At 38.6% G+C, this 18328-nt stretch overlaps 1 protein-coding gene across 2 annotated transcripts; it reads left to right on the top strand.

Annotated features, from left to right (window-relative positions):
• The first annotated feature begins 1069 nt into the window (after positions 1-1069).
• YY1 (YY1 transcription factor) lies at positions 1070-17612 on the top strand. Of its 2 annotated transcripts, none has more exons than XM_034418466.3 (5): positions 1070-2884; positions 12802-12952; positions 13868-13928; positions 14657-14815; positions 15767-17612. In XM_034418466.3, exons 1-5 carry the CDS (start codon positions 2170-2172, stop codon positions 15947-15949), a joined length of 1269 nt encoding a protein of 422 aa, XP_034274357.1. In that variant the 5' UTR covers positions 1070-2169; the 3' UTR covers positions 15950-17612. The 2 variants fall into 2 exon arrangements, with proteins under 2 accessions (XP_034274357.1, XP_034274356.1); XM_034418465.3 differs by having other exon boundaries at positions 1173-2884; positions 12790-12952.
• Positions 17613-18328: the final 716 nt, after the last annotated feature.

The raw sequence follows: 18328 nt of genomic DNA, 5'->3' as shown, positions 1-18328 counted from the left end.
TAATTGAAATATCACATTTCTATTTCACAATTCTGGAAGATAGCTAAAAAGGTAGAATCTTCTTGAAGTCAAACTCAGCTCTTGGGGATTTTGCCCATCTAGTTTGCTTTCTTGGTAATATAAGGAATTATTTGCCATCGTCGTCTTCTGAGATTTTTTTTTAAAAAAAGCTTACATTCTAGCTTGCAGTTTTGGAGTCACTGTGAGTTGGTCAACCATATAAATTTAACAAGTAAATATTTCCTAGTGATCTGCCATCCTATTAGTAAATTGATATGATCCTTTTCTCTCACTGAAGATCTCTTTAAGTCTTGCTTAACATATAATTCATCCAGTTACCTTAATATTTGCAGGGAAGACTCACAGATTTCAAACAAAAACTTGACACAGAAATTGCACTGAGTTTTTATTAGAAATTAAACGCACACAGTAAAGTGGGCCAAATTAATTTGTTAGATTTTTTTAAAATCTCGTCTTTCTTATTTTATAAGTAACTCAAGTCTGTGAACATCCACAATACTATTCCTATTTTCCCCACAACCTGTGAGGAACCCTGTGAAGTGAGTTGGGCTGAGATTGTGTACTTGGCCAGTCACCCAGCTGGCTTTAATCTCTAGGGCAGGACTAGAACTCAAGAGTTTCCTGATGTCTAGCCTGATGCCTTAAGGCTTAACCACTAAGCCAAACTGCTTCTACTAAGATTTCAACAAGAATAACAACAAAAAGTAAAGGTGAAGCACCGAAGATATTCTTGCTGTAAACATTTAATGGCAGTTGCACTCAGCGGGATGGGATGCACGCTACAGTAACCATCCAAGTTGCAACATTAATTGCACTTTACCCAAAAGGGGAAAATGACATTCTGTATGAAAAGCTTGGAAGAAACATGCTCCTACCATGCCGCAACGCATCGAGTAAAGAGTGGGAACTCCGTCAGCTTACGGGATCCCTAAAACCAAGAGCCCGAATAGCAAAATAGGGAGCTTAAGGAAACCCTGCGCCGGTTCTGCGGGTGGTCGGAGGGGGGACCTCAAGCGCCCCCCCCCATTTTTTCTTTCACGGAAAAAGAAGCCTCCCTCTTCGCGCCACGCGTAAATGGTCGCTAACTGAGCTGCAGTCTATTAAGGAACCGCCGTTTCTTCAGTTCGCACAACACAAGGACCCACAAACTCAGCCACTGTAGAGAGTGGCGCAAAACCCGGACTGCGTTTGTTTGGGATCATGAAAAGCGAGATTCAACAGGACTGCGAGAACTCGGCAGAAATAAAATAAAAAATAATTTGGACGTACCAAATTTAAGACCGGGGCAGAAAATCGACAGAGGCGACACTGCATTTTTTTCTCTCGCGTCTACCTAAAACAACAACCAGGAATCTGAAAACGAGCCAACTTTCACCCTTTTAAAGTTCCCAGGTAGGCCGAGGCGACCCGTCTTCCTCCCCCCAGGTGGACCAACCAACCCAGCCACAAAAGCTCTCAGGACCCGAAGAGAAAACAAAACGCCTTCCCGAACCTCCCGACGCAAAAGGCAGCGGAAGAGACCGGCACCCGCCCACACCGACGGGAACTTTCTCTCACGGCTCATTTACAAGAGTGGGCGTGACCACAGGAGCAACGGCTCTCCCTCCCTCCCTCCCTCCCTCCCTCTAAGAAGCCAGCTAAGTGGAATCGGCGGGGCAGGACTTGATCTGCTCAACTTCGTGGTGATAGGTCACGCTCAGGAAGAAAAGGGGCGGTCCCGAAGTAACCGGCCCGTTTGCCAGTTGGTGAAGCCGGAGAGTTTGCTCGAGGAGAGTTGTCCTTAAACCAAGCCGAGGGTTGCGATTGGCCCAGGGCTAGGAGGGGGCGTGTCTCGGCGGCTACCGCGGCCTCCGCGGGTGTGGATGGCGGGTGAGGAAGAACTAGGGTGTCTGCATCTCTCGGCGGTAGTCTCGCGAGGCGGCGCAAGCGGGATTTGGCGGCGGCTGAGGCTGCTGCCTGCTTGCCTCCCTCCCTCCCGCCTAACGAAGAACTGGTGGTGTTTGTGTGGAAGGGGGAGGAGGCGACGGCGGAAGAGAAGGAAGGAAAGCCAGAGAAGCCTGAGTCCCACCGACGTCGGGAAAAGGAGTGGACCCGAGGCCCTGTGCTAGGCTTGGGCCCGCCGCCGCCGCCAGTGGCGGCTCAGCCACCATGGCCTCAGGAGATACCCTGTACATTGCCACAGATGGCTCGGAAATGCCCGCCGAGATCGTGGAACTGCACGAGATCGAAGTGGAGACCATCCCAGTGGAGACTATTGAGACCACTGTGGTGGGCGGCGAGGAGGACGAGGACGATGAAGAGGAGGATGAGTGTTGCGAGGACTGCGGCCCTCATCACCCGCCCCACCGCCGTCACCACCACCACCACCACCATCACCACCACCCGCCCATGATCGCCTTGCAGCCTTTGGTCACCGACGGCGACCCGAGTGGCGGCGGAGTCGGGGCCGGCGGGGGCCAGCTCCACCTGCACCACCACCCGCACCATCAGGAGGTGATCCTAGTGCAGACTCGCGAGGAGGTGGTAGGAGGCGACGACTCGGACGGTTTGCGGGCCGATGACGGCTTCGAGGACCAGATTCTCATTCCGGTGCCGGCTCCGGCCGGCGAGGATGAGTACATCGAGCAGACTCTGGTCACCGTCGCGGCTGCCGGTAGTAAAGGCGGCTCGGGCGGAGGTTCTTCCTCTGGCGGTGGCCGGGTGAAGAAAGGCGGCGGGAGCGGCAAGAAGAGCAGTAAGAAGAGTTATTTGACGGGAGGCGGCGGCGGAGCCGAAGGGGGCGGCGGCGCCAGGAAATGGGAACAGAAGCAGGTGCAGATCAAGACCCTGGAGGGGGAGTTTTCAGTCACCATGTGGGCCTCGGGTAAGTAGAGCGGCTGGGACGAGTCCGGCACGTTGCGGCGGGGACTGGGGAAGGTCTGGGGAGCCCCGGACGGTGCCCGGCAGGCTTCTTCTCCCCGTTTTGTTTTGAAGGGAGGCCATGTTTGGATGTGTGTGATGGGCGCCGCCATGTTCATCTCGCCAGGGCAAGTATGGCGGCTTCCCCCGAAAAGATGGCGGGGTCTGCGCTGCTCCTGCCTGATTGCCCGGCTCCCTCCGGCGGGGGGGAAAAGGAAAAGAAAGATGGCGGCGGCCCCGCCAAGATGGCCGCTGGGACAGGCAGAGGGGGGGAGGGGATACAGCGCGCGCGCCCGCCCTCCCTCACTGACTGATTCCTGGACTAGGCCGCAATGGCGTAGTTTCTGCAGTAGGAGGGAGGAGGAGGAGGAGGGAGGTTGGGGGCGGGGCGGGCGCGCGGCGACCTCGGCGGTCCGTTCCTTCGCCTTCCCTGCTCCGTTTCTTTCTCGTTCGCCGGCTCTGGCGCTCTTCCTGCCGCCGTCGCTTCAGCGCGCGCAGCCTTCGCCTCTCCGGCGGTTGCCTTTCCCCCCCCCCCTTCCTTCTGTCCTCGCAGCTGAGTCGGATTTGATTTTATTTAACCGCTGCTTCTGCTCGACATCTCCTGGCGCCCCCTTAAGGCTTTATCCAGCTGTTCCTGGCGAGCTTCCTTCCAATATAGTTCCTTCTTCTTAAGTATTCTCAACGCGCAGGCTTCTTCTTTCAAGGCTTCCTTTGGATTGCCCCTCCTAAACGTCCTTTTTCCTTTCCCATCGACGGTCCTGCCTTCGCGGCGGTTTGCTTCGCAGATTCCTCCTCATTTCCTTTTCCTCCTGGCATCTTCCTTTTTTCTTTTCCCTCCCACTTTCCCTTCCTCAAACCTTTAGATAGGAATTCTTTCTCTGGTTAGAATGAGGAGTAAAGTAAGAGGACGAAGGCCATTGCACCCGGTTCTCTGTGTTGGAAAAGGCAGGCTATATAAAGCTCTCAGCACTGGTAGTGTTAGAACAGTGCCTGGTTTCCCTGTATTCTGTTTGAACTCTTCACAAGAAATACAGTTTTTCTTTATGTACTTTATGTGCTTCATGTACTTTGGCTTTAAATAACTAGGGGCTTGAAAGTATCCTAAAATAGGTGCTTCGGTTATTTTTAATATTTGTTATTATTCACCTTGGGAGAAAAGAAGCAAATCCTCTACCTCTGTAGATATTGGTTTTAGATCTTTGACTCCAGAGCTATTAACCGGGACATGTTTTTCACATATGACACAGCAAGAATATATGATTTAATATACTGCTCAAAAAAATAAAGGGAACACAAGCAGAACTCATCCTAGATCTGAATGAATGAAATAGCCTTATTAAATACTTCGTTCTTTACATACAGTAGTTTATACACTGCACAAACAACTAAAGGGAACACAAAACTACTGTATGTAACGAACAAAGTATTTAATAAAGCTATTATATTCATTCAGATCTGCTTGTGTTCCCTTTATTTTTTTGAGCAGTGTAGTTTCAGTCCTGGACCCCAAAAATGGCTTTAAAATCTCCAACAACTTTAGAAGGAACTGCCATCATATAATCAGATGGATATAGTTACTGCATGACAATTGTGAAGATCCTGCAGGTTTTTAGAACTTAAATGACACTCTGTAAAAATGCTTTTTAAGTGCATAAAATTAAGGGTAATTTAAAAAAATTGAGTTGTATTGCGATTCTCTACTGTGTATAAAAGGCATTGAATTCTCATACACTTAGCAGAAACACAAAAAAGAATGCAGCTTATTTATTGCAGGAAACCTATTTTTTAAGCACACTATGACTGCTGGGTTGATTAGAACATCTTATATTTTAAGTATTTTTTTAAGATCACTATTTAAAATTCAATGGTTTTGTTTCAGAGATAATATATAGTTTGAAAAGACAAATGTAGTGATTGATGGGTTGATATAATCCCTAGAATAGAATAATTAATGTAATGGTAAAGGAGGGAAAAGTTTCCTTTTTGAAATTCATGGATTTCTGAAGAGGCCTATGTCCTTACTAAATTCTGCAAAGGAAACTTTTAATCTCTTTTTACATTAGAAAACTTTTAATCTCTTTTTACATTAGAAATTTGGCCCTACCCAGGGGCCAAAAGTCTTTGTGGCTCACATTTCCTTTATGCTCTAGTTTTGTGTTGCTTAGAAACTAGTAATAGTTTCATCTAAAGCTAGATGAAATTGCTTACTTTTGAAAGCAAAAACTGATAATTCACAAGACAAACTTTCCCATGAAAATACTTGTCTGTTTTATTTGCTTATATTTTTTTTATTTATTTGTATGGCTACCCATTTCAGCAAGTGCCATTGGGTAGTGAATACTCTTAAATTGAAAACTTAAGAAGTACAAAAAATAAAAAACACAGCAGCCAAGGAAAATACTATTATATTATTGGTTGTTAGCACAGCCATGAGATGGGACCTTTTACACCCTCAGTGCCCCAAGCTCTGGCACAGAACCAGGTCTTTTAATGCTTTGCAAAAAAGATCATTAGGGTCAGGGCTGTTCTAATATCTGGAGGGAGAATGTTCCATAGGCGAAGGGTCTACAGTAGAAAAGGCACATCTCCTGGGTCCTACTAGCTACCAACAGGGTCTGAATCCTGCCCAAGTGGATGGTTAGAAACAACTAGAAAAAGATGGACCCTCAGGTCATGCGTTTTAAGCCATGAAGGGCTTTTAAGATGACAAGCAGCACCCTGACAACCAATGCAGTACACTGTGTTGTTATATGTGCTTAATTGGTATCATTTACAAGGGCAGCCCCTTGTAGAGTGTGTTGTAGTAATCCAGATGACAAAATTATGACAGTGAACTCAGAGGTTTTGTTGAGTAAGCAGAGATAGAATTGTACTTTTTAAATTTATATTTTATTGTTTTGATGAGAACAAAACACAATGATAACAATGATGGAGATACAATGTAAATATTGTCAAAAGGAAAGAACACATAAAAAGTGCTCTAAGAAAAAAGTGAAAAAATACAATAAAATACATATTTTAACAAAAAGTTATTCTATATACTTGACTAATCCAAATTTTCAAATACACACACACACACACAAAATATACATACATACATACATACATACATGACCATTTTTAACCTACTATATAAATGAGCCCCATTTTTATTATACTTGTCTATACAAAGCCTACGTCCATAAGCAATCCGCTCATAAGTGGCAAATGCAGTCCGGTCTTCAATTCATTAAATAAACTGATCCATACATTAATTTTTCTAATGCTTCTTGTTAAGTATAGGAAATTGTAGAAAAAAAGTTTTAAAGAAGTATTATACTTATTACAAGTCCAGCAAAGTGCTGTTTTGACAGCCTCTTCTACATAGAGAATAAATTCTGTGTATTATCTTTTTGTTCTAGGCAATATAGGAACCTCTAGTTCTTTATTCATTTATTAACATCTGCATATCAAATTGATTTATTGATAACAAATACTTATAAAAACCAATAGATTTTTTAATTTTAAAGGATTTAACAAGTTATTCTAGTATCTCAGGTATCTCAAAAGCTGAAAATGCTGCTGGTCCAAACAATATTAACAAAAGCTTAATTGTTAATATTGCCATTAGGTTATATATCTGATAGATGATATTTGTTCCATAACAGTTAACAGTATGTTACAGTTTGTTACAAATTCATCTTCATCATCTGTTGGTCCAAAGTTGATACTCTACTTCCATCCAATTTTACATCTTCTCCCAAATTTTAAATTTGGGTTTTCCATAAATTCTATAAGTTCAATTTGACATGGGAAAAAGGATCATTTTTTAATTAGACATTATGTTCCAAGATAGAATTATACTGTATGATAAGTTTAAGTTTTCATTCTGTTGAAATCAGTGGGCTAAATTATTACTCAAATCCTGTTGATTTAAATTGGAATTGAGTCTGAATCCAGCCTAATGAGAGATTATCATGATAGAGTTGTACACACAGAAAATGAAATAATGGAAACTAGACACTACTCATTTTAAAAATTAATGATTTATTAAATATAATTGAAATCCCCCCCCAAATATTGTATAATTTTCACCGTGCAATACTGGACTTCTATTCTACCCTAACTTGTTCTAAGTTTGAATCCTAAAATTAATCAAAGAACATTGCACATTACAAATATTATATCAGTTTGCCTTCTGATCAAATGCATAGGGCCGTGATGGTGAACCTATGGCACGGGTGCCACAAGTGGCACATGGAGGCATATCGGTGGGCACACGAGCATTGCCCTAGCTCAGCTCCGGAGGGCCTCCAATGGGGTGGGGAAGGCCATTTTCACCCTCTCCAGGCTCCAAGGAAGCCTCTGGAGCCTGGGGAGGGCGAAAAATGGGCCTACCGGGCCCAGCGTGCCATCATGTGCCAAAAGTCAGGGGGGGCACATTGAATTATGGGTGTGGGCACGCACATGTGTGACGCCCCCCCCCCACGCTCCCCCTGCTTTTGGCAGGTGACTGCAAAAAGGTTAGCCATCACTGGTATAGGGTATTATAAAATGACTATGAACATTTTGGTTTCCATATAAGGTAGAGATGGGGGCCTTCGATGTGCAAAAATATTTTCTGACCACACAGTATATAGAAATAGTTAAATCTTAAGCACTGCTGTTTCCTAGACATTTTCCCCATTAGATAAAGGGCTTCCCCTGTTTGAAATTATTTTTACTGCTCCCATTGGAAGAAACTGTAAATGCTATAGTAATTTCTGTATTACTAATTTAATTGCTATATTATATTTTCGAATAATTACATTGAGTGATTTCATAGAACTCTGTTAATATTCAGAATATATAATCATAATTGCAAAATGTATGCATCTGCCATAGATTTTGCTGCATGCTCCTAAACAGGTTCAAGTATCTGTGCAGCTTTCCTCAATCTTCCAAGTACAGCTCTCATAACTATTAGTCAGCATAGTAATGTGTCTGGAGAATACTTGTAGAAGTCTGGTATATAGAATTATAAAACTAGATATCATGCAGAAAGAATTGAGTTTGTTAAAAATCTAAGAGCAAGTACAATCTGTGATTTTTACTCTGAATTCTTCAAGTCAGTTATTTTGTTTAATTCTATACCTTTCTTATTAAGCCATTCTATTGCTGAGCGACATGGCCATTAAGTGGAAGATAGTCGCACCTAACCTGTGATGCAAGTTCTGCCATGGCCATTAAGTGAATCACCCGCAGTCATTAAATGCAGTGTCATACAGCCACAGCTTGTGATTTCTGCTGGCTTCCTGATTGACTTTGCTTGTTGGAAGCCAGCTTTGAAGGTTGCAAATGGTGATCATGTGATAGCGGGATGCTGCATCCATCATAGGTTCAAGGACTATTCATAAAACTACTTTTTTCAGTGCCAATTGTAAGCTTGAATGGTCACTAAATAGGGCAGACATTAACTGAGGACTGGCTCTTTCAGATGAAATCATAATGGTCATAGGCCAGCATAGACTTAGTATATATTTTTGTGTATGTAAAAAATGCATTTGTCACACTAAGTTAAGTACATATAAACATGTTTAGGCTTGGTATTATATATTACAATCATCTCATTGTGTAGGGAGATTCATAAGTAGGTATCAGCTTTGAACCTAAAGATTGAGGAAAGCTACACAGATACTTGAACCTGCTTGGGTTTTTGTTGGATTTTGCTAGAATATATTAACTATTCTGCGATAAACATTGCAGCTTTTGGATATCCAAATAGTCAAATCAGTTATAATATGTGAATCTCTCAGATGCCATAACTATTTTCTGACTTTCCATATATATATTTCATAAACCCTAAGTGTTATAATTGGATGCCAAATAAATTGCAACATTGTTGGTAACTAGTTAGACTTCCTGTACCATTGCATTTATGTTACTTTACATAAGATCATGGCTCTGAAGGTCCTAAAGCCAAATTTCTCCACTCCAATTATGCATGCAGAACAGAATTATGCATGTAGATTTGTCATGAAAAAAATATTTGTTAAATTTATCTGCTGCCCATCTTGCCATTGGATTACCTGGGTGGATCTTGTAAGATTAAATTTTGTGACATCTGATTGATTGTTGTTTGACCAGCTAACCATTTTAGTAGAAATAGGACTGCTATAACGTATCTTAATTTCAGAGGAATATCTGATAAAATACCCATGATGTTCTGATAGTGAATTACTTAATTGTGGTCAAGTATTCCATGACAATTAAATGGAAATAAAAGTCACTTGAAAACTGCATGAAAAAGAGTGGTTAGCAATGTAGTAGTCATTTGCAGAGAGGTATGAAAGAGAAGGCCATGAATTCAATCTTAGGTTCTGTATTCTTTCATCATTATATTAATAACATGGTTGAAGAGGGGAGGAAATATTGCTAGAAGTATAGATGACTCAAAACAGGTGTGATAGTTTTTTGTATTCAGAAATAAAATTTAACATTTTTAGTGAAGGGCTTAAAGTGTCTGTTTTAATTATTTGTTAACTATTCATACTTCATACTTTTAGAAAGTATTCAGAAAATCTAAACGAATTCAGAAAAAGGTAATGAGGATTATTGGGGAACTAAATTTTAAGTCCTTGAAGAGAGATTTGAAGTAGCTGAAAAGATTTAGCTTTGTGAAAAGATTGAGAATGTGGGAATATGATACCACTCTTCACATATCTCTGGGGATATCATACAGAGGAAGGCCTGGATCTGTTCTTTTATCATTACAGAGAGTAGAACATGGAATAATGGATTTAAGTTAAAAAAAGGCAGATAGGTTAAAAAAAACGTTTTTTAAAAATCCTCCTAAAAGCAAGAATAGTTTAATTAATAGTTGAGCAGTTAGCCAGAGAAGCGATTGGCTTCCATTTATTGGATATATTCTAGCAGAAATATGATAGCCATCTGCCAGAAATTATTTCATTTGAATTCCTGTACTTGATATGGTTGGACAAAGCACAACATATAGGAAATCTATAAGCCACCATCTGCCTATTTGAATTTTACTTCACAACTTAGCTTCCACATAGCATAAAGTTAAACTTAACATCTTTCTTCCAATTTAAATATGTACTTACTTGCTGTGGATTCTCTTTGCTGTTATATCTCCCTACCTCTATTCCTCCTATCTTCTCATTGCAGTGCAGGAATAATCCTTGACCAGCGAGTTTGATATGTCCTAATAGACCAAATTCTCCAACGTGTCAAATGTGATTAATGCCTGCAGCTCTGCCTCAGACTCCAGTTTTCTTTGACAATGCCCACACTTCCAAGCTCCAATTAAAAAGTGTAGAGATGTAGGGTTATTGAGATTGGTAGAAGCTTTAGCACACATTCTTCAAGTCTGAGAACTGTTCATAAAAGAAAGTTGGCTTATGTTCTCTTTTTGTGGGCAAAGTTCAAATCTACACAGGAGGATGCAATCTCTGGCAATGAAAGTCATAGCATTGGCTTGATTTCTCAAGGATGGTGAACTATGATTTCCCACGGAGGCACCAATTATCTCCCATGGGTTGAGAACAAGGGAAAGGGTGTGTGTGAATGGTAGGGAGCCCTGAGGAGTCTGATGAGAACAGCTGGGGGAGGGATAACTATATCTTGATGGCACTGAGAGCTAGGACTGTAGTGTCTCAGGGGACTTAGCCTTCACTCTTTGGGATGCAGGACAGGAGGAGACCTCTAGCCTTGAGCATCGGAAGGGTTGGATTGGGCAGTGTCTGGGCTTTCACGAGACTGCGTAGGTGAGAATATTATGGTGGAAATGGTCATGGGAAGGTACAGCAAGAAATGGAGAGTGAGCCATTCTCAGGAAACATGAGCCCACAGGTCATCTTTGGCTTATATTGCATTGCTAAGAAAAGCAGTAGTTAAGCAAATTATGTTGTGCTCTAGTTGCTCCTGTTTCTTAATGGGGAAGCTCTACCCATGGTTAGTTATTCCCAGTAATTTCCTGGGTGGACTGTTGTAATGCATTCTACATAAGGCTACCCTTGAAGTGTATCTGGAAGCTTCAGCTGGCAGAGAATAGGTGGTGCAAGTAGTTATGTGTACTCCTAGAATGGCCCACGTTGTACCTCTGCTCTGCAAGCTTTATTGGTTGCCAGTTTTTTGATCCAATTTAAGGTGGATTTTAAACACTAAATGGTAGTAGGCAAGGTTATTTGAGAGACTGCCTCTTCCCGATACATCTGTCCATCCCATTAGATCCAGCAGAAGAGATATGTTGTGGGTCCCATCCACTAAGGAGTTAACATCTGACAGGAGCCAGGTGATGCGCCTTCTCTACTGTGGCATCCGCCCTGTGGAATATCATCCCCTCCCCAGGTGAGATTGGCCATTTCTCTGCCATTCTTCCAGAAATCCCCCAAAATGTGGCTGTGTCAACAAGCCTGAGTCTTAAAGTGATCTGCTGAGGTGGCTTCACTATTCATAATATCCAATGCTCTTAGTTAGCCTTTTTAATAATAACTTCAAATGTTTTTAATGGTATGTTTTAATAGTGTTATGATTTTATAATACACTGCCCAGAGTCACATTCTATCAGGTGGGCAGCCATGTAAATATGATTTGTAAATACATATGAACAATTCAGACACATTTACATTAGTATGAGTTCTGTATCTCAATTAATTAGGTTATAAATTTGCCTAGAGAGCAGAACTGAGCTAGGAACAAAGTCTAGTCTCCTTATCCATATGGAAATAAAGGAAATGAATTATTTGCACAATCATAATAGAGGGGAAACAGCTGTTTAAAATTAGTGACCTCAGTGACTGTATCCTGAATAATTCTAAACCAAAGTGAATAACGAAATCCTAATGCGACAAAACAAAGCTGGAAATGAAAATCATAATATATTCTTTGTTGGATTCTACACTGTATTCCATTAAAAACTTCCTCGATCCATCCTACTGCAAACTATTTTTCTTTCTGAACTGCGGGCGGCATAGGATTGTATTCATGACAAATTTATACAGCTATCAGTCTGCTGCTGGATCTTTCAAGGTAGTAGACAGAGAATCATCTCATTGTTTTGTATGCCACAGTATTATCTATTTACACCAACACATCATTCACACATCAAAATTTTGTGATTTAGTATCCTAGCATGTCTATTAAAAATAATATATAAATTTGGAATTATTTAGTCTTTATTAAGCTACTTGAGTCCTCATTGAAACAATTAAGATTGAAAACTTTTCACCTGATTTAGCAATATAAGCTTCTGATAATTTATTAGTGAAAACTATTCTTTAAATATGTTTATTTGAAGAATAAACAATAAACCTGCAGTTTTGATAGCTAAAATAAAAGGAAGAGAAATTGCCAGAGAAATTTTGCTCAAATATATTTTTAAAAGTTGCTGCAACAGATGTTAAGTTGGCCTAATTATAGTAAGTATGTGTGTGTTGTTTTATTCATATCTTGCCAGACTGGGGTTTTTGGTGTTAATTACATAGCAAGTATTCAGAAATTTTTCAAGTTGAGGAAAATGCTTTATAAATGTATGATTGAATTAAGATAAATAGCAGAGATTATAATATACAGATTATTGTGATATCTTTAAAAAGCTTTTCTGCAAAAGATGTCTCACTTTAGTTACAGTGCATTTGGAATAATTATGTGTCAAATGTTATAGAATAATTCATAACATGTTTTTAAGGAAATTAGTTTCTAAAAATTAATAATCAATATACTTATATACGATTTCTTATACTTACTAAGTGTAAATTCTGTATTTTTGTCTAAAAAGAATAGCTGAATTTGTTTCTTAGTACAAACATTGTCTAAGAAACATTTTCCACACTATCAGTGTCGTCCTTCGTGGATGTTAAATCAAAATTCAGTTTTCTCTAATCATTGCAGATGACAAAAAAGACATTGACCATGAGACTGTGGTGGAAGAACAGATCATTGGCGAGAACTCCCCTCCTGACTACTCTGAATACATGACGGGAAAGAAGCTACCACCTGGAGGAATACCTGGGATTGATCTTTCTGATCCTAAACAATTGGCTGAATTTGCAAGGTTGGTATTATTTTTTCACAAATAATTTTTCCTATTTTGAGCAATATGTAATTTTTCTGTTCTCAGTTAAAATCACTGAATTGGATCAATGCAGAGATATAATTTCAATACAAGGGTAATCACTTTGATATTCACAGAAGGTTCAGAATAATTCACAGATGTTAAAAATTAATGTTAGCTGGCTGGACTAGCTGTCCCAGTCTCTAGATTGCACTTCTGGTTGGGTAGACACTTTGTTGTTAGTCTTTGAAAAGTCTCAAATTCTCAGGCTTTTAATTATTTCCTGTAATATATCTGATTTTAATGTCCACCAAGAGATGTTGGTGGTTAGTATTAAAGCAAGCACAACAAATGAGAAACTGCTGTCTAGTTTTTCAATCACTTGCTAAGTAATCATTTCTGCAGTTAATTCTATGTCAGTCCTACTGTCCTCAAAACATTCCTTTTCCAGCAGGCTGGCCTGGCCTAACTTCTCTTTTAAATTGCTTTTAAATTTTAAATTTGTCTATAAATTGGGGTGTTTTAAATTTGTTTTCTGGGCCAAAGTATTAAATATGTTTTAAATGGTTTTTTAACGTTTGTACTATGTGTATTTTATTTTTTGGCTGTTCACCGCCCTGAGTCTTTCGGGAGTAGGGCGTATATAAATTTAATAATAATAATAATAATAATAATAATAATAATAATAATAATAATAATAATAATAATAATATAATATTGTTCCTCTGGGTATACTTCTGAGTTTTTAACTGAAACAAACTTGGCAGCTTTTTCTTATCTCATAGAATCTGAATTGTAAATTGTTAAATTCCTTAATTAAAGCAGTTAAAGGCAGTTCAATGATTTGTAATAGAAGGTACTTCTGATAACTTATCTGCTATTCAACAATCAATGCTTGTTTTTTTTTCTTGTAAGAATGAAACCAAGAAAAATCAAAGAAGATGATGCACCAAGAACGATAGCATGTCCTCATAAAGTGAGTGAAGCGATTTTGAGCAATTTATTTCAGTAAGAACCTTTTTAATATAGGAGTTTCATGAATGTTTTGCTCATGTTCTGGCCTTTTTTTTTTTTGCCAATATTTTGCAGTGTAGTTTAAATTTCTCCCACGACATATTAGAGTCATTGTGAACCTATGATGTGTGTCAAAGGTGACGCACCACAATGTTTTGGGTGACATGCCACCAACACCCGACAACTACTTTCAAAAGCATGCTCCGTTCCTTCCACACTTCCCCCCTCCAAATGCACTTGTTTTACTTGCATTTCATTTTTGTAGTTATTGAATGTTTCTTTGTATAATACATAGCACCATACATGATTTGACTGTCTTTTTTAAAATAAATGAATATGTAAAGAATTGTTTCTTTTTGGGGGGCACTGACACATTAGCAGAGTTATGTAAGGCATTTTCTAAATTTTTGAAATGTCGAACCCAAAAGGTTCATCACTGTTGTAGTATATAAAAAATTCTAATTCCTGTTTTCAAGAAAGAAGATATTTTTTCCTAGCAATCTCCCTTCATACAGAATTAAGTCATATAGGCAGCAGTGACCATGCTTGGGCTTTGCAGTATACCAAAATCAAACCATATTTTGGTTCAATATAATTGTAAGCCTAGTCAATGTATACAGATTAAGATGATGATAATTCTGATATTTGGATGCCTTGACAATTAAATAATTTACTTGTGTTGTTTTGAAGGGCTGCACAAAGATGTTCAGGGATAATTCGGCCATGAGGAAGCATCTACATACTCATGGGCCTCGGGTACACGTCTGTGCAGAATGTGGAAAGGCCTTTGTTGAGAGCTCAAAGCTAAAGAGGCACCAATTAGTTCATACTGGAGAAAAACCCTTTCAGGTAACTATTTCAGATATTCTAGATGAGACAATCATGACATTGTCATGAGAATCTAGTTAGTTTCTCTGGTGTATATTCTGTTTTTGCTTTATTTCTGAAGCTAGATAAATTGATAGATAATATCAGTTGAAAATTTGGAAGGAATTTGTTTAGAGGCTAAATTGCATATTTAGAAGATAATTGGAGAAATATTAAAAGTATATTTTAGTATGTTCTGCCTCCTGACCATTTCTCCTATTAAAGTATGCTTTTTAAAAAATTAATATTTAAATACAAAGAAGCTACTTGAACAACATTTACTTATATACATAGATGATGTTAGCTGGATTATTATAGTAAGATGTTAAAATGTTCATGATAATCTTCATTGGTAATTTACGTTAGTATTTTGTTTCAAATGGTTTAAAATATATCAAATTCCAGTTCATGTTTTCTAAATAATATCTGTTAATTCCCCCACTTAAATATGGGCCACCACCATGTAGTGAGAGATAGTAAATAGGAGGAGGCTGTTACGATTTTTTAAAATATTGCCTACTTTAGGTTGCAAAAAGAAGGAAAGAAATTCTCAATACTTTCTGAATATTTTAATAAATGGAAGTATAAATAAACCATCGGAATCTTTTAGAACATCAGACTGTAGAAAAGTCTTGTACACATGTTTTGACTTAGATGAAATATATCTGAAAAAAGTTCTGGGTAGATTTGTCTTGGGAGTGAATTCTACAAAGTAGTACCATCTCAGAGAAAATCTTATAATCTCTCTGCAAAGAGGATATACTTATGTATTTCTTTGCTGTTCAACATTTCCAATTTCATGAAACTCACTTATGAATAACAAAGACCCAATTTGGAATTGTACAGAATAGAACATTTATTTCATGTAAATCTAATATTGCAAGTGAAGATCTGTAAACAAATTGTTAATTTCTTGTGTTTTCTTTTCACCAGTGTACATTTGAAGGCTGTGGCAAACGCTTTTCACTGGACTTCAATTTACGCACACATGTGCGAATTCATACTGGAGATAGGCCCTATGTGTGCCCTTTTGATGGCTGTAATAAGAAGTTTGCTCAATCAACTAATCTGAAATCTCATATCTTAACACATGCTAAGGCCAAAAACAACCAGTGAAACTGCAAGAAGAAAGCTCTTGAACTCAAAACATCTTTTACCTTACAGGAGAATGGTTGAAAATAAATAAGCTTCCCCCTTTGTATATTGTTTCTAGGAAAGAATTTAAAAAAAACACACAAAAAATGAACCTTACATGCCTAAGGGACTTGTTTTTGATAAAGTAGCAAAATAAACTTTAAGGCAGCATTGCTCCAGTGCTCCATTTTGCTCTGTAATTTGGTTTCAAGAGCATGGTGTTTTTGTAAAGTGTGATCCTACCTGGAAGAGACAGACAATTCATGGACTTGCATCAAAGACAGTTCTTTCTACAAACAGTGCTAAAATTGGACTTTTCACATTGTTATAAATATGATGCTCACCTGTTGCTTACAATTTTTTAATTTTGTATTTTCAAAGTGTGCATATTGTACACTTTTTGGGGATATGCTTAGTAATGCTATGTGTGATTTTTTTCTGGAGGTTGATAACTTTGCTTGCAGTAGATTTTCTTTAAAAGAATGGGCAGTTACATGCATACTTCAAAAGTATTTTCCTGTAAAGATTAAAAAAAAGTTATATAGGTTTTGTTTGCTATCTTAAATTTTTTTTGGTTGTATTCTTTGATGTTAACACATTTTGTATAATTGTATCGTATAGCTGTAATGAAATCATGTAGTAACAAATATTAGATGTGATTTAATAGTGTTAATCAACTTAAACCCATTTTAGTCTCTTTTTTTGGGAAAAATACTGCCAGATGCTGATGTTCCGTGTACTTTCTCTTTGCCTGTTCAGTTAAGGAAAGTGGTGCTCAGTTGTAGAATGTATTGTACAGGCACTGACCTTTTAACAACACCTGATATGTACATCTCGTGTAATAGAGTGGGCAACAATAAAACAGTGGTCCTGAAGAATATGGCAGAAAATTATCTGTAAGCACAGCCTATTTTCTTCTGTTGTCCAAAACAAATTATAGTTCTTTAACCTCCCAGAAATTAGAAGATAAATAAAACTCAAGTTACCTTTACTTGTTTATGCATTCAATTAGACTTTTTTATTTTAAAAAAACATAAGTGTGCTTGTCTTTTGCATAGCATTCCATTAAATGAGTATGGAGTTCTGGTTTATCCAGATAATAATGGATTTTCCTGAAGTAAAATTTCAAGTTTTATTGGATTCCTTCCAGGATTACGTAAGCAAACATTTGCTGTGGGATTTCCCATTCCTTTTATTCTACCTTCAACCTCTCAGATAATGCTCCACAGGGTCTCCACCTTCAAGAACAGATCTGATGATTGCAAGAGAAAAAGATTTATGTTTTCAACAGATCATTCTTAGCAGATATTGTGGAATATACTCATATTCTCTGCAATCAGTGAACGATGGGACAGGGTAATTCATGGAATGCTGTTGCTTTAAGGTAAGGTGGTATCAGTTGAATCAATTGTATGGTATGATGCACTGGGCTTGTGAATTCTAACATAATATGGATGTAATTGAGAGATCTCCGATGAAAGCTGGTACTTAGCATTAGAATACTTTGGATTGAATTACATTAGAATAGCTGTGCTATGCAGGGCATGTCTATTGTTAAAAAAACTCCAAATTTATAACCAGCCAACCGAGTTTCTGGGTTAAGGAAATGATACGTTCTTCACATTAAAAAACTTGTTTTGGATAATTTTTCATTGTCTTCCTTTTGTCCATAATTCTGGCAACATTACTGCTTTTGTAGTGGAAAGAATATGGTCATCTAGATGGACATCTCTTCTAATTAATGCTATTACACAGTTGGATCAGGTCAAATGGTTGTACTTGCTCTTGCACATACAAGTATAGTGATGAAATGTTATAACTAAGACATTATCAGTGATAGGTTCAGTCTGTTGCCTAAAATGCTAAAGATGTGTCCAGTACAAACAAAAGCCCCTAATTTTAGAACTTGCATTTCCTGTATGGCAGGGATCTCCAACCCCTGGGCCGCTGCCCACTACCCTGCCCACTGCCCTGGGCCTTGAACCATTTGGAATCAGGCCGTGAAAGTGGTGGGAGGTTATGGAACTTTGCTGGATGTTATAATTAAAATGTTAATTTTATTGAAAAGTGGATTCTGAATATAATAGATTGTTCTTAAGTAAGATGAGGAAGTAGAAAATATTTTATGTTTGGTACATTCTTTCTGTAGTAATTTTCAAACAGATCTATTTCAATAGGTTTTGTAGGCTTTTTTAATACAGGATTCTGAAAATTTCCAAAGATGAGGATAATGTTGAAAGCTTATTAGAAGTTTTGCTAGAAGGCAAAACTTAAGATGACACCTTGTCCCGTAAAGGAATGCCCTCTGAATGCCCTTCTTTGTAGAAGAAGACTTTACCTGTTAGCTCTATTGGGACCTGA

Source organism: Pantherophis guttatus, chromosome 1 (assembly GCF_059756535.1).
Source record: "Pantherophis guttatus breed Tessera chromosome 1, ASM5975653v1, whole genome shotgun sequence".
In the NCBI taxonomy this organism is placed as follows: Eukaryota; Metazoa; Chordata; class Lepidosauria; order Squamata; family Colubridae; genus Pantherophis; species Pantherophis guttatus.
The sequence above is the reverse complement of the archived record's forward strand: the minus strand, read 5'-3'. Positions and strand labels throughout refer to the sequence as shown.